At 40.2% G+C, this 24,342-nt stretch overlaps 1 protein-coding gene across 7 annotated transcripts in view; it reads left to right on the plus strand.

Moving 5' to 3' along the window:
- The window catches only part of POLA1 (DNA polymerase alpha 1, catalytic subunit), a 298,535-nt gene that overhangs the window by 15,450 nt on the left and 258,743 nt on the right, over positions 1-24,342 (plus strand). For 5 of the 7 annotated variants that reach the window (XR_016037010.1, XM_088834553.1, XM_088834552.1 and 2 more), the window contains exons 9-20: positions 251-449; positions 538-716; positions 5,638-5,750; positions 6,911-7,030; positions 8,124-8,198; positions 9,085-9,223; positions 9,952-10,106; positions 13,208-13,292; positions 15,145-15,206; positions 17,282-17,371; positions 20,988-21,104; positions 22,649-22,824. Coding sequence is in view for 6 of the 7 variants with exons in the window: in XM_088834553.1 (XP_088690679.1) it covers positions 251-449; positions 538-716; positions 5,638-5,750; positions 6,911-7,030; positions 8,124-8,198; positions 9,085-9,223; positions 9,952-10,106; positions 13,208-13,292; positions 15,145-15,206; positions 17,282-17,371; positions 20,988-21,104; positions 22,649-22,824 (1,510 nt within the window). In the remaining variant the exon portion in view is untranslated. The remainder of the gene's footprint in view (positions 1-250; positions 450-537; positions 717-5,637; positions 5,751-6,910; positions 7,031-8,123; positions 8,199-9,084; positions 9,224-9,951; positions 10,107-13,207; positions 13,293-15,144; positions 15,207-17,281; positions 17,372-20,987; positions 21,105-22,648; positions 22,825-24,342) is intronic. The other 2 variants (XM_055437532.2, XM_088834554.1) reach the window with 2 other exon arrangements.

Here is a 24,342-nt window from a genome sequence, read left to right on the forward strand (position 1 = left end):
GCAAAGTGCTGTCAAAAGATGGAGGCCCCGTGAAGGAGGAAGTGGAGGAGAATTTGAAGGGCTTGCAGTAGGCAGTTTCCCTGAGAAAGGTTTGAATTCATAGCAGGAAAAGTTAAAAACATCCAATTTGGGAATTGAAGAGCACGGCAAATAGCACGTGGGCCAGGGGTAGTCTGCTGTTGCACTGTCGGGGAAGCTTTTGTGCTCGCTGGCAGCAACACGTGATGGGAATGTGTGACCCCGCCCTCAGGAGAGCCCGGGCCGCCACTGTGTGCAGATGACGAGGAGTCGGGGTCAATGGAATTTGAAGATGGCGACTTTGATGAGCCCATGGAAGCCGAGGAGGTGGATGTGGAGCCCGTGGCTGCCAAGACTTTGTGCCAAGAGAGGGAGCCAGCAGAGGAGGCGAAACACGAGGCTGATTCTGGGAAAGGGACCACATCCTCCTCGTAAGAGCATTTTATGACTTCTCTGCCAAGTAGCGCTACACCTACTCTGTTGGATTTTGTAAGGCTTTTGAAAATGTGATTTTTGCAGAGCAAGTTTTCTCCCAGATGTCTCTTGGTGGGGCATGGATCAGGAAGATGACAGCAGTTTCTCAGCCCCGGAAGTTCAAGTGGATTCCAGTCACCTCCCACTGGTAAAAGGAGCTGATGAGGAACAAGTATTTCAGTTTTATTGGCTGGATGCTTATGAAGATCCGTACAGCCAACCAGGTAATCATATATTTACATACAGTAATTGAATGTCTTTAACACAGAATGGCACATTTCCCTGAAGTGCTTTAGTGATTGTAATTGGCACAGGCTCTCCTCTCAAGTACATAATAAGAGAGCAACACTCATTTACTGTAAAGTTCATGAGTCACCTGGATAGAGAGAGTTTGTGGTCTGAATAATCTTTACAGACTCTTATTCTGAAAACTGGTTATATGTAGTTTTGCAGTGTGTGCTTGGAATTAACCATCGATGTATCTGAACATATTGGAATGCACTTAAAGTGGAATCAATCACTAATTGGTTCTTTCAGCAGTGTGAACACTTGCTACATGCTAGGCCCCGAGATGGGGTGAACAAGCTGGACAAATTCCCTGTCCTAGTGAAGCTTTCATTCTAGTGGGGTAAAGGCAGTTATTTGGGGGGTGACCAGGGAAGGCCTATCTGAGGAAGTGATCACTGGGCTGGGTTTTAAAGTGTGTTCAGAGCTGAGGAGAGAGTATTTCAGCCTGAGGAACCCAGAAGTGTAGAAGCCCGGGGAGAGAAAGGAGGAGACCTGAGTGGTTGTAGCAGAGTAGTAGGGTGACAAGATTGGTTGGAAATCAAGTTGGAGAAAAGGCAAAGGCCAGACAGTGAGGGACCTTGAAAGCTGCATTGAGGAGTTGAGACTTTACGCTAAGAACATGGCGAGGAGTTTCAGTGTGGGGTGCAGGGTGAGTGGTGGAGTGGGGCCGTGGTTGGGTTTGCATTTGAATAGGAGCCATGTGGTTTCTGTGAAGAAAAGCCTGTGCGTGTGCGGATGTGGCCAGGGACAGAGCAGGGAGTGTAGAAGACCTGAAGATCTGTCTCTCCAGGGCAGGTGTGGAGAAGGAGAGAAGTCAGTTCTTTTTACTTGTGCTTTGACATGAACTTGATGATGGATGGCTGTGGCCATCCAAGGAGGAATCAAGGCTAAATCACAGGTCCTCCTCTGAATGAACTTTGACTATGAATCCTGACTCACAGAGAGCCAGGAGGGGTCCCGTTTCCTCTGTGCTATTTGAGCCCTTCTGCATTTTGGGGCCAGGCAGGACAAGGCATGTCAGATTCAGAAAAAAGACAGTATACGCCCTTAAATAGTTGCCTTTATTCAGATCCATATCTGAATTGAAGGGCAGGTACAAACTGAATTTTTCCAAACGATTTCCTGAGGACTAACTATTAAACCATCAGACTTGGAGCCAGATTTACCACCGAGATACTCAGGGATTGTCTTGTGCTGGGAAAATGGTACTGGTCTCTTGGGAGGCGGCAGTATTAATATGCTCTACTTATCAAAGAGTTGAAACTTGCACAGCTGCTTGAGTAGCAAACTGCCATGTGTTTGTTGCTCAGGTGAAGATGTCAGCAGTCTTAGAAATGGTATCTCATCTATTTAAGCTCTAGGGCAAGACCATCTGGTTAGATGCTCTCACCTCTTTGACTCTTTTGTAACTTGCTGGTGCCAGGTGGGCTGGCAAGCGTGATTCCACGAGGCTTTAGAAATTAAACCCAGGACGGCTCTATTGTACAGCTCCCAGGGACCTCCCTGAAGCACAACCTCATAGCCAGTGCTCTGGAATTGGGAGAATGGTGGGCCTGCCCATCCCAGAGCCACCCCCCTGTGCCTTACTGCATCCGTTCCTTGCAGGATTTTATTTCCTGACTTGATTCATGGTCCCATCAAAACCAGAAATCTGAGAGCCCGCCCTGAGTCCCCTCCCCTCCTCACTTTCCTCACAGAGCCTTACTCGTTTTCTCTTCCTAAACTAGACAAGCTGTCTTCTCTTCTCACAACTCCCACCCTTGAGCCCTTCCTGCTCCCAACACCAACCTCTTCATTGACTCCTCAGCTGTCATCCCTCACATGGCGACCTGAATGATGGCTTCGGAAATCAGTTCTTCATTACAGAAAATCCACAGTGGCTGCTGCCTGCAGCTTACAGTCCAAATTCCTTAACAAGGCTTCTCTTGCCTGCTGTGTGGGACTTCAGTGTCCTAGAATAGTCTGTACCTGCTGCTCTTTATACCATATCCCTTTCCTCCCTCACCTGACTCCCCCCACCCCCAGTACTGTCTCCTGGAATTTTCCTAGTCCTCCAAACTGGCCTAAGAGCCCCTTCTGTGACCCCATCATACCCTAACCATAGTCATGGATGGGCCTTTTCAACCACTATTGGGAAATACTTCGCAGTTGAAAGAGGTATCAGTCTGTTATTGGCCTGTCTTCTTATTGCTAGATTTAAAGGAGATTTCTAGTGCTGCAAAAGGTGTCAGAGATCATCTCTAGTTATACTCTTAAAGCAGAGGAAGCTGAGGCTCCAAAAGATAAAGTGGTCAGCTCCTCAGTTGCAGAGGGCTCGGCTTCTCACCCGCAATCCACTCTGTGATTCCATGGTGCTTCTGAAGTTTTGTCTGCTGTGTTTGATGCCAACGGGTTAAATAAGATGGCTTAAAAAAAAAAAGTCCTGTAATCTCAGAGGGTTGAACAGTTTCATCTTGATAGCAGGTAATGATCACTGAGCCTTGCTGAAATCAATGCTGCTAATAAAAACGAAGTACTCCCAAAGACCCTGTTATTGTTTCTCACTTTCTTACAGATTCTGAGTAAGTCAGTTGTTGCTGAATGCTCCATAATTATGAAAAGAATCTTACTCTTTGCATATGGGAAGATATCCTGTCTTCATTATGACTTTTTCAAGGTTGAATAATTCTGACTGCACCTGGCTTCAGCTAGTAACTTTAAGGGGAATGTAATCTTTGTTTACCATCATCTTTTTGTGGCAAATGAGGCATAAAGAGTGTCAAATGTGTTGCATGAAGTGTGATACTAGTTTGACTGTAAAATGAGCTATTTGAATCTTTGAATCCAATATTAGGGTCTTTATTTTTCTTTGCATAGAATTTTGGTTTTTCGTCTGTAACTGTTGTGAGGACGACTTTTAATTTTCTGAGTTACTGTGGCTTTTTTAATCATCCCTGCAGTCCTCCCTTCCTTCTCCACTATCTTCCCCCGCCACCTCTTTTACCCCAGCTGAAAATTAAGAATTTTAATCATCTGCAGAAATGAGAATTCTTAGATGGTCTTATTTCTACTAGAACGTGTGACAAAAGGAGGCACTGATGAGCTATCTTGTGAAACTGGAGTAATTGGCTTTGTGAACAGTAGCCTTTGCTTGGGCCAGAATTTTTCTTAGTGTCTCAGGCAAGTGGCCCTGTTGAATAGCTGTATTGATGATTGCTGTCTAATTATTCACAGAGCCCAGCATTTTGCATAGTGGCCATCTCTTTGGTTGACTGTCAAATCTCTGGAGTCCTTTCTTTTTTCCAAACGTTTTATTTTGTATTGAGGTATAGCCGATTAACAAATGATGTTGTGACAGTTTCAGATGAACAGTGAAGGGAATCAACCATACATATACATGTATCCATTCTCCCCCAAACACTCCTCCGATCCAAGCTGCCATATAACATTGAGCAGAGTTGCCTGTGTTGTACTACAGGTCCTTGTTGGTTATCCATTTTAAATATAGCAGTGCAGAGTCATTTTCTGATGGCTAGTTTTCATGAACAGTGGCTTGATGTCCAGAAAGGCTTGGTCTGCTTTGTGGTGTACATCACTTGCTGCTAAGTCACTTCAGTCGTGTCCGACTCTGCGACCCCATAGATGGCAGCCCACCAGGTTCCCCCGTCCCTGGGATTCTCCAGGCAAGAACACTGGAGTGGGTTACCATTTCTTTCTCACTTAGGGATCTCAAAAGCAGCTTGTCTCCTCCTTTGGTTACTAGACCATTTGTTAAACTGAAATAGGAGAGAGAGGAACAATAGAGACACTTTCCAGCCAGATGTCTTTGATAGTCTATGAAGTAGAAAGGGTGAATTAGGAGATAATACTTGAGCTCTGTGGAGAAGGCGATGGTAACCCACTCCAGTACTCTTGCCTGGAAAATCCCAAGGATGGAGGAGCCTGGTAGTCTACAGTCCATGGGATCTCGAAGAGTCGGACACGACTGAGCGACTTCACTTTCACGTTTCACTTTCATGCATTGGAGAAGGAAATGGCAACCCACTCCAGTGCTCTTGCCTGGAGAATCCCAGGGACGGAGCCTGGTGGGCTGCCGTCTATGGGGTCGCAGAGAGTCGGACACGACTGAAGCGACTTAGCAGCAGCAGCAGCAGTTGAACTCTGAGATATTTACTATTATATGGAATAAAATATGAGATGAGTTATCTTTTTCCAAAACACAATTTTATGTACAGAAGACTACTGATATACCATACATAGTTATCCTTACATAGAAATGTTAGTTTTTGTTGGTAAGTACAAGTGCTGAAAAGGAATTTAGTGTTCTCAGAGTTCTCACAAGAGGTTTAAATAGGAGATTTGTTGGAGAATAGTTTGCTTTTTTGATTTCTTTTAATCTGGGTAATCCTGGTTCTAGGGAAAATGTTTTCCCCCCTACACTGATCTAGGATGTCTCCCTAGTTTTCGAGGTGTGTCTGCATTGAGGTGGCATGTCTTTATAATTCCCCAGGGGTTTCTGCACTGACTCAGGGTGTCTACTCAGACCTGGGATGTCGCCCTGATAGCTGAGGCTTGTCTGCATTTATCTGGGATGTTTCCCTACTTCTAGGGCGAATGTTTCCACCAAGTTAGATCCTCACTCTATTCCCTGTTGTCCCGGCGGTCCCAGGTTTTACCGGTGTGATATTGCCATACAGCATAGGTACTGAGTAAAGGAACTGGTCTTCGAGATTGGGCAGCGGATACAAATTTGATGTAGAAAATGACTTAATGTGAAAGCATACATGTGTGGACACAATCAGTGAGCTTTTATGTCATCCCTTTAATGTGATATAATTGAAATGTTTACTGTTTCATGATTTTTACTTATTCTTTCAGGTGTTGTATTTCTGTTTGGCAAAGTCTGGATCGAACCTGCTGAAACCCACGTGAGCTGTTGTGTCATGGTGAAAAACATTGAGCGAACGCTCTGTTTCCTTCCCCGTGAAATGGTAACCCTTAGTACATAGCTTTTAAATTCCAAGTGCATTTTATCTCGGAGAAGGCAATGGTAAGCCACTCCAGTACTCTTGCCTGGAAAATCCCATGGATGGAGGAGCCTGGTAGGCTGCAGTCCGTGGGGTCGCTAAGGGTCGGACACGACTGAGCGACTTCACTTTCACTTTCACACATCGGAGAAGGAAATGGAAACCCACTCCAGTGTTCTTGCCTGGAGAATCCCAGGGACGGGGGAGCCTGGTGGGCTTCCGTCTATGGGGTCACACAGAGTCGGACATGTCTGAAGTGACTTAGCAGCAGCAGCATTTTATCTTCTGCCGCCAACCTGGTCCTTTGATAGGGCTGTGACTTATCTACAACCTAGATGGTCCTTTCTTTTTTAAACAATACTCCTGATTCTTAGTTGTGGCATATAGGATCTAGTTCCTTGACCAGGGATCAAATCCTGGGCCCCCTGCATTGGGAGATGGAGTCTTAGCCACTGGACCACCAGGGAAGTCCCTTTATGGTCCTTTCTTATTGCCTGCCTTATGACCCCCCTGATTGTCAGCAGCTCCATTAGACATTTGGAAAAGTGGGGAAATGGAGTAAAATGCTATTTTTCAACTTGTTAGAGCATCAAAGTGCCTGAGTTTCAGTACATAAGGCTGTTTATCCCCCAACTCTCCATTTCCATAATTATCGGGGTTGAGAATATATGGCTCTAAAATAGGACATGACATTTGGCCCAGTTTTAATGCTTTTGCTATTTCCTCCACAGCCATTTAACAGAGTCAGTTCCGTTTGCTGACCCTGTTTATTTGGCCTTAACATCCACACTCCCCTCTCAGCCCCAGCCCCTCCCCATCTCAGTTGAACTGTGAAGCAGTTTGGTCAAGATTTACGACATTATTCTCCCATTTTGTAGGATTGGTCATCTTTATCTCTGGTTTGCTTTTATGATGTCATTGGGAGGAATTGGGCACTGGATTTAGTTTATTTTTGGGTCCATTTGTATCTTTGAACTCACCTTGTTCTTTGAACTCACCTTGTTCTATTAGATGTTTGAGTGGGTAAAGATGAAAATTGATTTAGACTGGGTTTCTGGTAGTTGAGAAGGTCTTATTTACAGATACTTTTTCCCCTCCCCTTGCCTGCCCTCTCCACGTTAAAGCAGAAAGTTGATCTAAATATGGGAAAAGAAAGTGGAACTCCAGTTACCATGAAGGATGTTTATGATGAATTTGATGAGAAAATAGCAGCAAAATATAAGATTATGAAATTCAAGTCCAAGGTTGGTATTTGGTGATAATTTTTTCGGTTCTGTGTATTAGTTGTTTGTTAGTTTCCTAATTTATGGAAATTTCATAGATATCAATATAAAACCAATATGTTAGTTGCATAAAAACAGTTTTGTCTTTCTCTTTAAACTGTAGAAAATAATGTTCATCAGTTTGAATAAAAAGGTAACATGTAGTAAAGTATTGGCTTCCAGTACTTGAAGCATATCTTGTCTTCTTATTCTGAAATGGAGGAGAAACTGTTCTGATCTTGTTTATATTGGTTTATTGCTAAGTTGTCTTGGTCACAAGGTTAAATCTATAAAAGTCAGGAACTGTGATGCTATTTCTGATAGAATAAAATTCTGTTAATGTGATACATATTGATTAGTTCGTTGTCTTGATTGTAGTGAAATATTGATGCCCTTGGCCATAGTTGTAGGGCTGTAACTCCCTCAGGACACTGGCTATTAACAGTGTTTGTAATAAAGGGAGGATTGAGTTGCTGAAGATGAGGCTAACTGAACTATTTGAACTTTGACTTGTGGCTGATGGATCAAGTCTCTCTAAAGTTCTAGAAGCAGTGTGATATAATGGTGAAGAGTGTAGGGACTGGTGCTTTTAAGTCCTAGCTCTACCACATCCTGGTCTGTGACCTTGGATGAGTGCTGAGTGACTTCTCTGGGCCTCTTTCTTCACGTGAGAAATGGGGCCCTATTTCAAGAGCTGTTGGAAGAGTTAAGTCAGTTAATTGATATTAGTGATTGGATCAGTCCTTGGTGTATAGCAAGCACTCAGTACACGTATGCTGTAATTATAATGTTTATTACTAATTTTTCTAGCAAGATGGAGTTGCTTAGTATCAAAGAGTAGCAAATGATTTAGTGCATCGACATTGTAAACATTTTTAATATTTCATTGCCTCTCTTGAATGCAAATATTTCTAAATTCTCTAGTGTCCCAAAGAAGTCTTAAACATTTTGTCACTAGGTATTTTTCATCCCAGATGAAAGGGGGGAAAGATGCTTTTTTGGTGTATTTAATGCTTGTCAATTTAATTTTTGAAGTTTCTTTGTCTTAATGATTTTTAAATATCAACTTACCCAGGTAGTGGAAAAGAACTATGCTTTTGAGATACCCGATGTTCCAGAGAAATCTGAGTACTTGGAAGTTAAATACTCGGTAAGTCAAATAAAGAAAATGAATGGATCTGGGTTGAAAATGGCTTTTTCCTATTTTTGAGTTTTCAGCTGGCTTTTAATTAGGAGTACTGGCAGGGCTCTTCAAATTCATAGTTCACTGAAGTGAACTTGTAGTTGTGAATAATTAAAATGAATAAAATGAATTTAAATATGTAGACTGTGGGTTTTAGTGCCTTTCTCTGCTTTCAAGTATGCATCTGTAAAAAAATAAGTTGAAATGACATAACTGTTGTCAAGTGGAATGAATGCACAGGATGGAGTTGAGCGTCATTAGTCTGTTGAAGTATCCATCTGAGCAGTGAAAAGGTGAGAGGAGAGCGTCAGTAGTGTTGCCGTAATGCTGCTCTTGCTCCCATGACAGACAAGGTCACTGCTGCAGGATGTTAATTAACTGGACCTTAACCTCTCTTTAATTCCTTTCTAGTGTTTTGATCTCATGATGTTGGAAAAGGGAAACTTAAATGTCTGACAGTGGTGTTGTAAAGCACCATGGAAGCATTTTGAATGATTCTCACTCCCTTGCTTTCATTCTTCTAATGGAGTTGTACTTATTTGGCTATTTATCAGTAAGGCATGTACAGCTTTGGACAGAAATCCTCTTTTGAGGGAGATTCTTGGCCCAGTTTTCTTCTGATGAGTGTCATGAAGATGCATTATTTTGTCATTGTGATTTGTTTTTGTTTCATGCTGTGAATTGTTTTGGATTTCATCTGTGGCAAATTACATTTCATATATATCAAAAAGGTTTCTTCTGGTGGTTCATAGAGAGGCTTTTGTTTATTTCAAATACAGAGTTTGGAAAATGTGAAGTAATAGTTTTAAGCAAAAAAAAAAAAAAAGGATTTTTTTTTCTTTGCCTTTTTCAGGCTGAAATGCCACAGCTTCCTCAGGATTTGAAAGGAGAAACTTTTTCTCATGTATTTGGGACCAACACATCCAGCCTGGAACTGTTCTTAATGAACAGAAAGATCAAAGGACCTTGTTGGCTTGAAGTGAAAAATCCACGTAAGGAGACATTTACTTTCAGAATGCTCAGTAAATTGCTGATAGATGCGGTTTTTAGAAGTTAAAGACTTGGGCTCTTAATTTCAGTGTGACTACTTCCTTTTTTATGTTTGTTTCTTTAAGATTTTCCTTGAAGTATGTTTGAAATCACTCTTTTGTTTTGATGCTTCCCATTTTAATGGGAGGGAGACCTTAGTTAACCTAGACAGACATTCGGGCATGTCCTTCATTGTATTGCTATCATTGTGGTCTTCTGACCTGGCTGACATGGCCCAGCTGTTCAACATGGTGAACTGCTTACTTCTGAAGGAGCGAAATTTCACTGCCCAGTGTGGATAGTGTGTGTATGGTCTCTTAGCTGGTGTTTTTCAGTATTTGCATTTATGATACTCTGTTTTGTCTTCATAAATTTCTTAAAACTTTTTTTTGGATTCCTCTAAGCAGTGTTTTTGTTCTTATAAACCTCTTTTGGAGTGTTGGATTTTTTTGAAAAGTCAAATGAAAGCTGTGGACTTCTTTCCCAGGAAAATGAACATATGTGTACATACACACATGAAGATTTGTATACAATCCAATAATGTGGTTTATTTTTAGTTAGATGTTATTATAAGACCTTCTTAGTAGAAGATAGGATTGAAGACCATCTCAGTTAATTACAGATGTCTTAATTATAGTGGCTTTTCTTTTCAGCAAATAGCTATTGATTTGTTGTATCTATTCTCTTTCAGAGCTCTTGAATCAGCCAATCAGTTGGTGTAAAGTTGAGGCAATGGTCTTAAAACCGGACCTGGTGAACGTAATTAAGGATGTCGGTCCTCCTCCAGTTGTGGTCATGTGTTTGAGCATGAAGACAATGCAGAATGCAAAGACACATGAAAATGAGGTAAAGAAATAGGGCAGATTTTTGTACCTAGGCTTGGGGTATGTTGCTTCTTGAAATTGTACAGTTCCTCTGTAAGGGAAGGTTGTTTTTGGTGGAAGGGAAAGAATGCTAATTCACTGCCAAACTCCGTTTTGAAGAATGAATTGAATTTATCTGATGTTGGAATTTTTTTCCCCAAAAGACTTAAATTGCTGGACTTACATTTTATTTTTAAATTTTTTTTTTATTTTGGGGAACTCCACATGGACATAGAGTAATATAATAAACTCTTCTGTACCCATCATATTCACCAGTTAGCAAGATTTTGTCACACTTGTTTATCACCCCCCTTCTTTTTTTCCCTCCTGAAGTATTTTAAAGCTAATCTCAGATATTGTGTCATTTTATCCTTGTATACTTTGGTATGCATCCCTCAGAACATGCACACTATCTTATAGAATACCATTTGTTGTTGTTGTTCAGTCGCTAAGTTGTGTCTGACTCTTTGCAACCCCATGGACTGCAGCACTCCAGGCTCCTCTGTCCTCTGCTATCTTCTGGAGTTTACTCAAACTCATGTTCGTTGAGTTGGTGATGCCATCCAACCATCTCATCCCCTGTCATCCCCTTCTCCTGCTCTCAATCTTTCCCAACATCAGGGGCTTTTCCAGTGAGTGGGCTCTTCACATCCGGTGGCCAGAGTATTGGAGCTTCAGCGTCAGTCCTTCCATGAACATTCAGGGTTGATTTCCTTTAGGATTGACTGGTTTGATCTCCTTGTAGTCTAAGGGACTCTCAAGAGCCTTCTCCAACACCACAACTCAAAGGCATCAGTTCTTTGGTCCTCAGCCTTCTTTATTGTCCAGCTCTCACATCTGTACGTGACTAATGGAAAAACCATAGCTTTGACTATGTGGATCTGTGTCAGCAAAGTGATGTTTCTGCTTTTTAAGTTACTTAAAAAGTTACTTAATAAGTTGCTTATTTTTATAAATTTTTTGTTGCTTATTTTTGCTTCCTCTTTTATGAAATATTATAAACTCATGGACTTTATATATACTTAGTATATTTCAATCTGTTGTAGTCATTAATTTTTTTCATTTGCAACTTAAATTGTCTCTCTTTGGTCAGTGGGAACTTCTTTATGTTTGCTTGTAAATCCTTTTGGCATTGATAGGGATCTTTTTTAACAGCAACATTTTGGCAGTGTTTTTTTCCTTTTGTATGTGATTTGAGTTTTTAATAATAGTTGATATAATAGATAGTTAAAGTGTTAGGGGAGAGTTTAATTAGTTTAAAAAGATCTTCGTCCAGAGTAAGGTTTCTAAATACCATTTCCCAAGAAAGGAAATGGGGTTTTGTGAAGAAGTAGCTGATTCAGGGCAGTAATTGTCCAAGGTAAGCCTGGAACATCTTGTTATACCAGGAGGCATGGACATTATTAAAATCTACCGAAGGTATGTCAAAAGGACTCAGGAAACAACTTGAATAGTTTCCTATGTCAAAGATGGAGCAATTTGAGCATGTATAACTGCAGCAGATTGAAACACATGACTTCATAATGATACTGTAAACACAGGACTACACTGTTCACTGCGGAGTAAGCTAGGGAACCAATTCATTATTTTGAAAATTGGTAAATGAATCGAATCAAACATTTATCTTGACTTTTTTGAACATACATTGTACCTCAGGTAACCAAATGATCAGTGGAGGGAGGTTTACCTTCGTAGCTTTCCAGTTAATAAATGATGAAGGAAGAATTGCATCTAGCTACTTTGCAATCGATAATGAGATAAATGATCTAGGTTTGATTTCCAGAGGCTGCTAATATCACTAGAATAGAGATAATCAGACATGACGTGATAACTCGTGGTGGTAATGGTGATTTAGTCCATGGTGATCAGTAGCAACTCCAAAGAATTCTTGCCAAAAATTGAATCAGGTTTTGATTAAGCCTTCAAATATAAATATGAGTATACAGGCAGTACAGAAACAGGAACATGTTAAATGACATTCTTGGGATACAAGCAGTAGAATTTATAATGGGGGACACTATGGGATAAAGCAACCCAGTTTCTTCATCAAATAAATTGCAGAGAAGTAATAGATGGGGAGGAGTTGTGCTGAGACAGGTTTATTACATGTCAACCAGTTGCAAAGTATGTTGATAAATACAGTTGATAAAGTTGGGAAGACAGAAGAATTTGAATCCTGCCAGGATATTTAATCAGGGCTTCCCTGATAGCTCAGTTGGTAAAGAATTCACCTGCAATGCAGGAGAGACCACTTCAGTTCCTGGGTCAGGAAGATCCCCTGGAGAAGGGATAGGCTACCCACTCCAATATTCTTGGGCTTCCCTGGTGGCTTGGCTGGTAAAGAATCCACCTGCAATGCAGGAGACCTGGGTTTGATCCCTGGGTTGGGAAGATCCCCTGGAGAAGGGAAAGGCTACCCACTCCAATATTCTTGCCTGGAGAATTCCATGAACTACAGTCCCAAGGGGTCACAAAGACAGACTTGGATGTGACTGAGTGACTTCATTTTCACTTTCAAGGAATCACCGTTTATTGACTTAGCTGGCATGATTGTATTGCATATGAAAAAACTTTTCATCTTTTAAAGTAATGGCAGTCAACTGGGTGTGATTTTAACCCTCCAGGGGACTTTTGGCCATGTCTGCAGACAGTTTTGATTGTCACAACATGGAGACTGGGGAGTGGGGAGTGATGCTGTTGGCAGCCAGGGGAGCTAAATTTCCCACAATGCACAGAGCAGCCCCAACAACAAAGAATTATTTGGTCTAAAATGTCTACAGTGCTGAGGTTGAGAAACATTATTCATATATGAGAAACTGCTGAATTATTTCTGAATAAAGTGATAGGTATGGATTTTGCTTTAAAATAGTGTGGGGTAGGGCTATTTATAAGTTGATAATTTAAGCTGGATGATTAGTATATGAGAGTTGATTTTATTATTTAATTTTTTATTTAAATACTTTCGTTAAGAAAAGTTAAAATATTCTTATGGACTAAAATCTATAGCTTTTTATGTTCTTGGTGGTTTTGGTGAGAATGCAGATGACATAGTAGGCATCTGATAAGTAATTTTCTTCTCTGCAGATTATTGCTGTGTCAGCGTTGGTCCATCACAGCTTTGCATTAGATAAAGCACCCCCACAGCCTCCCTTTCAGTCACACTTCTGCGGTATGTATTTTTTAAGCCGGTTTACTAATGGTTTAATTTTTGTTTTCCTTTTTTTTCTCCAGCTGTTGGTCAGTAACTTCAAAAAAATATTTTCAAGGGTAACTAGTTCATTCAGTTCAGTTCAGTCGCTCAGTTGTGTCCGACTCTTTGAGACCCCATGAATCACAGCACGCCAGGCCTCTCTGTCCATCATCAACTCCCAGAGTTCACTCAAACTCATTTCCATCGAGTCGGTGATGCCATCCAGCCATCTCATTCTCTGTCGTCCCCTTCTCCTGCCCCCAATCCCTCCCAGCATCAGACTGCTAAGCAAATTTTTTTTTACATTGAAGTATAGTTGATTTACAATATGGTGTTAATTTCAGGTTTATAAGAAGATGATTCACTTTTATGTATATGTATCTTTTCAGATTATTTTCTACTATGAGTTATTATAAGATATTTGACATAATTTTCTGTGTTACGCAGTAAATCCTTGTTGCTGATCTGTTTTATGCATGGTAGTCTATTAATCCCATACTCTAAATTTATCATACTCTTATGTGTTTGTCTATTCTTTTTTTTAAGATTTAATCTTTTATAAACTTAGAAAATTCAGGTATAACTGACATGTAGAATTAGTTTCAGATGTACAACATAATGATGCCATATTTGTACATGTAACAAAATGATCACTACAATAAGTCTCATTAACGTCCATCACTGTAGTTAGAATTTTTTTCCCTTGGAGATGAGAACTTCTGTGATTTTCCCTTTTAGCAACTTTCAGATATACTGTACAGGATTATTAACTGTAGTCACCATGCTGTACGTTACATACCTAGGGCTTATTTAGTTTATAACTAATTGTACTCTTCACTTGTTTCATGCAAACCCTTCCCACTCTACCAATCACTGTCTGTTTTCTGTATCTATGAGCTCATTTTTGTCATTTTCTTTTGTTTTTTGAATCCACATTTAAGTGAGATCATATATTTGTTTGTTTTTCTCTGTCTTATTTCTCTTAGCATAATGCTCTCTAGATCCATCTGTGTTCTTGCAAATGACAAGTTAGTGTTTTCATTATTTACAGATAAATACCCAGAAGTGGAATTGCTGCCTAATATGGTTGTTCTGTTTTTATGTTTTTGAGGAAACTCCATACTGTTTTCCACAGTGACTGCATCAGTTTACATTCCCACCAACTGTACACAAGGATTTCCTTTTCTCTCCATCCTCTTCAACACTTGTTATCTCCTCTCTTTTTGATAATAACCATTCTAACAGGTGTGAGGTAACATCTCATTGTGGTTTTGGATTTCTCTGCTGTTTTGTGGTGTTGAGTATCCTTTCCTGTACCTCATGTCCATCTATATAATGGCTATTCAGCTTTTATGCCCATTTTTTGATTATTTTTTTGTTGTTATATACATTCTAAAAAATATATATGTTCCAACATACTTTTTTGAAGAGATTGTCCTTTCTCTATTGTATAGTCTTGGCTCCTTTGTCATACATTAATTGACTATGTTATACACTATGTTAAGTTTATTTCTGGGCTCTCTATTCTGTTCCATTGTTCTATATGTCTGTTTTTATGCCAGTACCATACTGTTTTCATTACTGTAGCTTTGTAATATAGTTTGAAATCAAGGTATGTGGTGCCTCCTGCTTTGTTCTTTCTCAAGTTTGCTTTGGCTATTCAAGGTCTTTTGTGGTTGCATATGAGTTTTAGGATAGTTTGTTTTGGTGATTCTTTAGACATTAAGGAGAATTTATATTAAGACAGTTTTCATTCAGAGACATTCAGTGTATGTGTACTTGAAATTGGATGAAGATGGGTGTTAGAATCCTTATTTTTTCCTATTTACAGTTGTGTCGAAACCAAAGGACTGCATTTTTCCATATGATTTCAAAGAAAACATTAAGGAAAAGGTAAATAACTCATTATTTATTCCTTTTAAACATGAAATATCTATTTGTTTAAAAAGAGAAAAGGAGAATGTTGTGGATTAGTAGAAATAAGCTGTTTTCTGTGTTAATTTGTTAGACCTATTCTTGTTAGATTGGACTATGGCATTAACCCATTAAAAATGTATTAGAAGTTTAAAACTAAAAACATTTAACAGTGTTTAAATGTTTCACCTCCCGGAAATAATAGGATTTGACACCTTATTAATAGATGAGGGTCTCAAACCCTCCTTCAGATAGCTTAATTGGAAGCTTTTCCAAAATTGCATGATGACTTGATTACTGTTTTGGGTAAGTATTGGCTAGAGCCTGCTCCACCCTCTCACCCTCACCTCACTAGCTTGAAGGAAGTCAAGAGAAGTTGAGGATGCTGTGGATATTAAAGGTGACATTTATTGGGAAGGTTGCTGTGGGATGGCTATATTTGATTAGTGATCTCTAAGTATACTCCATGAAGAAGTTTTCATGGATCCTTAATAAAATGGGGGGGGGGGAGTAGTATAATGTGAGTTTTTCATAAAAGTTCAGTTCAGTTGCTCAGTCGTGTCTGACTCTTTGTGACCTCATGGACTGCAGCACACCAGGCCTCCCTGCCCATCACCAACTCCCGGAGTTTACTCAAATTCATATCCATTGAGTTGGTGATGCCATCCAACCATCTCATCCTCTGTCGTCCCCTTCTCCCGTCTTCAGTCTTTCCCAGCATCAGGGTCTTTTCAGATGAGTCAGTTCTTCACATCAGGTGGCCAAAGTATTGAAGTTTCAGCTTCAGCGTCAGTCCTTCCAATGAATTTTTAGGACTGATTTCCTTTAGGATGGACTGGTTGGATCTCCTTGCAGTCCAAGGTACTTTGAAGAGTGTCCTCCAACACCACAGTTCAAAAGCATCAATTCCTTGGTGCTCAGCTTTCTTTATAGTCCAACTCTCACATCCATACATGACCACTGGAAAAAACCATAGCCTTGACTAGATGGACCTTTGTTGGCAAAGTAATGTCTCTGCTTTTTAATATGCTGTCTAGGTTGGTCATAACTTTCCTTCCAAGGAGCAAGCGTCTTTTAATTTCATGGCTGCAGCCATCTGCAGTGATTTTGGAGCCCCCCCCCAAAAAAAAAGTCTGACAGACTTCATAAAAGTAAATGTATTCAATATAAAGAATTTCATTTTTGGAGAGTATGTTTTTTCCTTTATGAAATGCCTGTGTTGGTAAATTTGTAGGTTATTTTTGTTTTTTTAATGTCTTCACTTGACAAAATTAATAGCAACCTTACTAGGTTCCACTTACTTTAAATTGGTTTGAGAAGTCTAGTAGTCTGGGGTTACTATTGGATCAGGTTGTTATTTGTGAAGTGCCCTAAATTAGTAAGTAAAATGATCTAGGAAAATTCCATTAGAGTCAAACTGACATTTTTTAGCTGAGCTAGTTGTAGAAAACATAGCCATCAACTTAATTTTAAGAGTCTTAATAAAGTGCATCTTTTGAATACCTGATTTCTGTTGAGTTGCAGAAGGCTTTTGTGTGTAGCTAGGTTTTATTTATACTTAAGACGCTTATAGTTCTTACATGTATGTTTGTTTTTAGTCTAGTTTCTTATTTATGGGTTTTTATACTGCTGTTTGGGATTAGTTTCTACAGTCCTTGGGATCTCTTTATATGGTAAATATATAAACAGCAAAGTCTACCAGGAATTATATAGGAAAGTAAATAATGTTTTTGATAGGTTCTCTGATTCTTTTGCTATAAAACGTGTCCAGATGCACAAGCATGTCCCTGTGGAGAGACGTTTCTGCACTTGATAGTGCTCAGTACTTAAAATCTTGCTTCATTCACATGCTTATTAGCAGAATGAGCTCCTCAGAGATTTTTGTGCAAGTATTACTGTGAAATCTAGAATCAGGAATTTCATTGCTGCGTTTTGTTTTGAAATGCATGTTTTTTTTTTTTTAAACCCTAAGCAATCTTACTGAGCTTAAGCAGGAAGCCAGGGAATAGTACTTGAGAGTAAAGATAAGTGACTGGTATGTTTTTCTCTAACAGAATGTGAAGGTTGAGGTTGCTGCTACGGAAAGAACACTGCTAGGATTTTTCCTTGCAAAAGTTCACAAAATTGATCCTGATATCATTGTGGTGAGTAGATCTTTGACCATGTCTTGGGGAAGCTCTTGATTCTTTAGTTCTTTTCAGTGTGGCTTGATTGGTACTTTTTGAGCAGCAGAGAATCTTTTCAGAGTGAAGTGACCTTGTGAACTAGTAGGAATTCATCTACTTTCTGCTAACAGAAAGGAGAAAAACCCCAGCCCACTACAGGATAGTTTTTTTCCTTCTAATAGAAAAGCAACTCATGAATTACTCTTGAAGTTTAGGATACTCCTGTTACTTACAGTTAAGAGCTGCCTGGAAGAAAAGTAAACTCATGTCAACTGTTAATAGCTTCAAAATTTTGGCATAGAGGCCCAGCTGTATAGTGGTCACAAGAGTGAATTCCTTTGGTTTGGTGCATATTCCCCAAATTTAAGTATTTTAATTTTATGAGCCCAGTGGATCTCTGTGACATATTCTTTTGAGAGATCATGGCTAGGAGTCTTTTTTTATCTTGACGACCGAATATGCTCCTACTTTTAAATAATAAGAGGTCATAAAATAATTCGTGGAGTTTTTTGCACCAGTTCTGAAGAGTCCTAAATCAACATTGTGCTTGGTTTCCTCTAAACATAGGTTTTAGGACTTAGGTTGTAGATGCCTTGATAGGAGTTCTGCCTTTTGTCTTGGGTTAATAGAGCAGTCAAATTATACCATGCTTTTGGGATATTTGGAGGGAAGTAATAGAAATGCCTGTATTTTAAGTGTAATAGCAGTAATTTAGTTACATGGAAGCCTTGTGAAAAATGTTTGCCATACGTTTCTGTGTTCATTTTTGTTCTCGAACCGCTTTATGGATGACAGTGTAGCCTAAGTACTGAGAGCCTGTAGGTTGTTACCAGTGTCTGTACCCGCTTCCCTAACGATCTTTCAGGACCCATCTTGAAGGCGCTAGGAGGGATTCTGTCCATGGTGCTCTCCTGCGGTCCTCTGGCTCAGCACCAGGCCTACATCCAGTCTACTAGCATTCTCCCTCTTGGGCCCCAAGGAGATATCATGGCATCTAGGGGTAGTTGGCCTACCTTAGGGCGTTAGAGCCAAGACTGTGAGAAGTCCGAACCAAAATGAAAGAATCCTGACATGGGTTTGAGTCCCTAATCCCAGGCATGAGAATTTGGAAATGAGACTTGCTCATGTCCTTTGGATCTCTGAGTTTAATAGACAGACTTGCCATCAATATAGTGGTATGTATCTTTAATTAAAATTAATAACAAGTAAATCTGTTTATTAGCTGATTTTAAACTTTATATAGTTTATTTTGCTAGTTCAGTTCAGTCGCTCAGTCATGTCCGACTGTTTGTGACCCCATGAACCGCAGCAGCACGCCAGGCCTCCCTGTCCATCACCAACTCCCGGAGTTTACCCAAACTCATGTCCATTGAGTCGGTGATGCCCTCTAACCATCTCATCCTCTGTCGTCCCCTTCTCCTCCTGACTTCAATCTTTCCCAACATCAGGTCTTTTCAAATGAGTCAGCTCTTCGCATCAGGTGGCCAAAATATTGGAGTTTCAGCCTCAACATCAGTCCTTCCAATGAACACACAGGACTGATTTCCTTTGGGATCGACTGGTTGGATCTCCTTGCAGTCCAAGGGACTCTTAAGAGTCTTCTCCAACACCACAGTTCAAAAGCATCAACACTCAACTTCTTTATAGTCCAACTCTCACATCCATACATGACTACTGGAAAAACCATAGCCTTGACTAGACGGACCTTTGTTGACATAGTAATGTCTCTGCTTTTTAATATGCTATCTAGGTTGGTCATAACTTTCCTTCCAAGGAGTAAGCGTTTTTTAACTTCACGGCTGCAATCACCATCTGCAGTAATTTTGGAGCCCCCAAAAATAAAGTGATGGGACCGGATGCCATGATCTTAGTTTTCTGAATGTTGAGCTTTAAGCGAACTTTTTCACTCTCCTCTTTCACTTTCATCAAGAGGCTCTTTAGTTCTTCACTTTCTGCCATAACGGTGGTGTCATCTGCATATCCGAGGTTATTAATGTTTCTCCCGGCAATCTTGATTCTAGCTTGTGCTTCCTCCAGCCCAGCGTTCCTCATGATGTACTCTGCATAAGTTAAATAAGCAGGGTGACAATATATAGCCTTAACGTACTGCTATCTGGAACTAGTCTGTTGTTCTGTGTTCAGTTCTGACTGTTGCTTCCTGACCTGCATACACATTTCTCAAGAGGCAGATCAGGTGGTCTGGTATTTCCATCTCTTGAAGAATTTTCCACAGTTTGTTGTGATCCACACATTCAAAGGCTTTGGCATAGTCAATAAAGCAGAAATAGATGTTTTTCTGGAACTCTCTTGCTTTTTCGATGATCCAGCAGATGTTGGCAATTTGATCTCTGGTGCCTCTGCCTTTTCTAAAACCAGCTTGAACATCTGGAAGTTCACGGTTCACATATTGCTGAAGTCTGACTTGGAGAATTTTGAGCATGACTTTACTAGCGTGTGAGATGAGTGCAGTTGTGTGGTAGTTTGAGCATTCTTTGGCATTGCCTTTGGGATTGGAATGAAAACTGACCTTTTCCAGTCCTGTGGCTACTGCTGAGTTTTCCAAATTTGCTGACATATTGAGTGCAGCACCTTCGCAGCATCATCTTTTAGGATTTGAAATAGCTCAACTGGAATTCCATCACCTCCAGTAGCTTTGTAATGATGCTTCCTAAGGCCCACTTGACTTCACATTCCAGGATGGTCTGGCTCTAGGTGAGTGATCACACCATCGTGATTATCTGGGTCGTGAAGATTTTTTTTGTACCGTTCTTCTATGTATTCTTACCACCTCTTCTTAATATCTTCTGCTTCTGTTAGGGCCCCCCTACCATTTCTGTCCTTTATTGAGCCCATCTTTGCATGAAATGTTCCCTTGGTATCTCTAATTTTCTTGAAGAGATCTCTTGTCTTTCCTATTCTAGAATAAGCATAGTTCACATGATGGAAATTATTAGTACAGACTTGGAAAATATGGTTATGTTTTTGAGGTGTTTTTTTTTTTTTTTTTACTCAGGATAGTTTTGTTTCCATGTTTTTAACAAGTTTCTTATTTGAACTGTGGAGTGATAGTATCTGTTTATTTTGTTGCATGTTGATTAAAAGTCAAAATCCGTTGTGTTTGAACTCAGTTCTTTAAGAAGAAACTGAATATACTTACCGAGTTTTCTAAGAAGTCTATGTAAACTGTCACACAACATAGCTGGGTTCTTGGTTGTTAAGGAAGTAAAATGAAATTGTTTGAATACAGCTTCTACTGATGACCTGAAAAGTATGGGACATTAAAATTTGCATTTGCCTGAGAAACTGTGAGGCATAAGTTGCAAATTAAAAGACATCATATGAACCTGGCATCAATTAGAATAAAATAAAGTTTATTCCAGCAATCTGCTTAGCAGCCTTGTTAATGTCAAGGCTAATGAATGCTGCTGATGAATAAATTCCTGAAGAAGAAAGGACCCCAATCGGAGGTAAGCTCATGATGCCTTCAATTAGAGACCAGAAAAAGAAAGGGCAGAGAAATTCTATGCATTATGATGATAAATCCTTTAATTTGTGTTTCTTATAATGTTATTGGCTGCCTTGTTTTTCTGACTAGGGTCATAATATTTATGGTTTTGAACTGGAAGTGCTACTGCAGAGAATTAATGTGTGCAAAGTTCCTTTCTGGTCCAAGATAGGTCGGCTGAAGCGATCCAACATGCCGAAGCTTGGGGTAATCATAATTTTCAAATCTTACTTCTCTATTTTGGCTTCTGTATATTGAGTAGCTACCAGGTTGCACCTTGTGCTTCTTTGACTTGGAATTGGTTGCCTTATGATAGGACATTTTAACTTTGGCACTAAACACCTTTTTCTTTGAATTAAGCATTTTATTAGTAACCACTGGTAATTTTAAAATTTTGCTTTTAGAATCTAGAAATAGCACGTGCTTATTAGCTCCACTTGGGCATCCCGAAGAAGAAACAGAGCTGTGGGGTTCAGGAAGGAGATGAGAAGGAAGAAGGGGAGGGATCAGACACTGAGTGGGCTGCATGTTTGTCCTCTCTCTGAGCAATTGCAGGTTTAGGGGTACATTCTCACAGAGAGGGCCAAGCTTGTTCAAGATCCTAGAGCTGCTGCTGCTGCTGCTAAGTCACTTCAGTCGTGTCCGACTCTGTGTGACCCCATAGACGGAAGCCCACCAGGCTCCCCCGTCCCTGGGATTCTCCAGGCAAGAACACTGGAGTGGGTTGCCATTTCCTTCTCCTAGCTAGAACTGAAATTTTGAACCCAGACCCCATCTGACTCTTGGAAGGCTTGTCTTTTTTCATTCTGCCTGCTTGCTTGATAAAGGGGGATTGTGGTGGGTTTTGGATGAAGCACCTTCATTTCCTAAACTCTGACACTGCTCTTTGCTTGAAGTCTTTACTTAAATCTTACCAGTGAAACAGAATGTTGCTTCATCAGAGAACTTAGGAGTCTGTACCTTTTATGACAATTCTCCAGAGAATTCTGCTGCTGCAGGTTGGAGTTGGGAGCCAGCGCTCTTGCTTCTTTCTTGTTCATCTCTTTAAGACAATAGAGTCATTATTAACACCTCATCCAGATGCCGGCTCTGCTTACTCTGTACCCGCTTCAGGGTTCTTTATATGGCATCTTCTCAGTGTCGTCTACCCTGCCCACCCTATTTAAGATGTAGTTCCTGCAAATTCCTTGTTCCCGTCACCATGTTCTATTATCCATATACTTATTACCTCCTGCTGCTGCTGCTGCTAAGTCACCTCAGTCGTGTCTGACTCTGTGTGACCCCATAGACGGCAGCCCACCAGGCTCCCCCGTCCTTGGGACTCTCCAGGCAAGAATACTGGAGTGGGTTGCCATTTCCTTCTCCAGTGTGTGAAAGTGAAAAGTGAAAGCGAAATCGCTCAGTCGTGTCTGACCCCCAGCGACCCCACGGGCTGCAGCCTACCAGGCTCCTCCATCCATGGGATTTTCTAGGCAAGAGTACTGGAATGGCTTATATAAATTTTTTAGTTGTATATTTCAAATGAGATCAGGTATCTTTTCTACTTTGCTAACCGCTGTATCCCTTATATTCCAGAACAGTGTCAGATATATAGTCAGTATTCAAAAATATATGAATGATGGCTGAATGAATGCATGAATGGAAGAATGAAAGTTTCATCATTGTAATTTTGGGGCTAGCCTCAAATCATGTTAGAACGAAATGTCAGTGTCTGCTCTTCCATGGGATTTGCTTTTTGTCCTCCCCTGTAGGGCAGGAGTGGATTTGGTGAAAGAAATGCTACCTGTGGTCGGATGATCTGTGATGTGGAAATTTCGGCGAAGGAACTAATTCGGTGTAAAAGCTACCATTTATCTGAACTTGTTCAACAGATTTTGAAAACTGAAAGGATTGTAATCCCAATTGAAAATATACGAAACATGTACAGGTATGATCCTGGATGCTTCAGAATTTCTCTGTCTTGAAATTAGCTGAGATGCCAAAATCATGCTTAGGCTGGAGGAACAGGAGCGTGTGGTGCTGTGGAGGGGAAAATTGTCTATCTTCATGTCAGCATCACATCTCCATTCCTTTAGTGATGTGAATTATTTTGCCTTTTGAATTATTCTAATTTTATCATAATATCTCCCTCATTTAACACCATCTTGATGTTTCCTGAGAGCAGTTTGGAAATTGATGTGATATTTAGGTTTCCACCCTTAATTCATTAATTCAGAAATTAATGCAAATATTTTGGAAATATAAAATCTGAAAAGTCATTCAATTATCTGGAGATATTGCTGCTTATTTCTTTTTTCCAGCCTTGTTGAGGTCAAATTGACAAATAAAAATTGTATTTTATTTAAGGTATACAGCTTGATGTTTGATATACATTGTGAAAAATTCATTACAGTTAAGCTAATTAACACACTCATCACCTCACACAAGCACTAATTTTTTGTTTTCTTTTTTGTGGTGATGACACTTAAGATTTCTTCCTCTTAGGAAGTTTCAAGTGTATAATACATTATTCACTGTCACCACATTGCTGTACATTAGATTTCTGGAACTTAATTTATTTTGCATAATGGAAACTTTTTGCTTGATTATTTCTTACATAAGGTTTCTCCTACCCCTTTGGCCATTTTGCATTCTTTTCTGCCTGTTCCTCCTGAGTTCTCAAACTGCTTCTCTTTCTGACTGCGTTCCCTGCCTGGGTGATCTCATCGAGTTGCAGGAATTTCAATACCACGTGGGTGCTGATGCCTCCTCTGAGCATATCTTCACTTTGGATGTCTCCCCTGAATTCAGACTCATGTCTCTACCTCCCTGTTCTGCTTAATGTCTGATACGAACCTCCAACTCAGCCTGTTCCCAAACTGAGCTCCTGACTTTCTGTTGCTTGTTTCTCTTCCTTTTTTGGTATCACTGGAAACCTCCAGAGTCATCCTTAGCCTGGAACCTCTGAGGCATCTATGCTTCCTCTCTGACATCTTACGTTCCATGCATTAGGAAATCCTGTCAGCTGCGTCTTCAAAATATGTCTCTATTTGACCACTTCTTTCCTCTTCACTTGGACCCACTCTGGTCCAAGCCACCATCCTCTTTCTCCTGGGTCACTGGGTCTTATATTAGCCTCCTTACTCGTCTCTTTGCTTTTGCCCTTGACTCCTTGTTGTCTGTTCTCAACCCAGGAACGAGAGTTCCTGTGCTGAAGTAAAGTTGGATATGGCACTGTACTTAAAATCTCCCAGTGACTTTCCGTTTCATTCAGAGTAAAAACCAAAGCACTTATTTTGACTTACAAGGTCCTATACAGGGTCTCTCTGCCATTAACTCTGTCTTTATCTTCTGTTTTTCTCCATCATTCTCTCTGTTGCAGCCATTGGTCTCCTTCCTGATATTGGAACTGTGAGATTTATGCTCAGCCTAGGGCATACATTTTTAAATTTAAAATTTTCTTTGA

The sequence above is a fragment of the Moschus berezovskii genome, chromosome Y, assembly GCF_049115385.1.
Source record: "Moschus berezovskii isolate FMDL1 chromosome Y, NW_MosBer_1.0, whole genome shotgun sequence".
NCBI classification, from domain to species: domain Eukaryota; kingdom Metazoa; phylum Chordata; class Mammalia; order Artiodactyla; family Moschidae; genus Moschus; species Moschus berezovskii.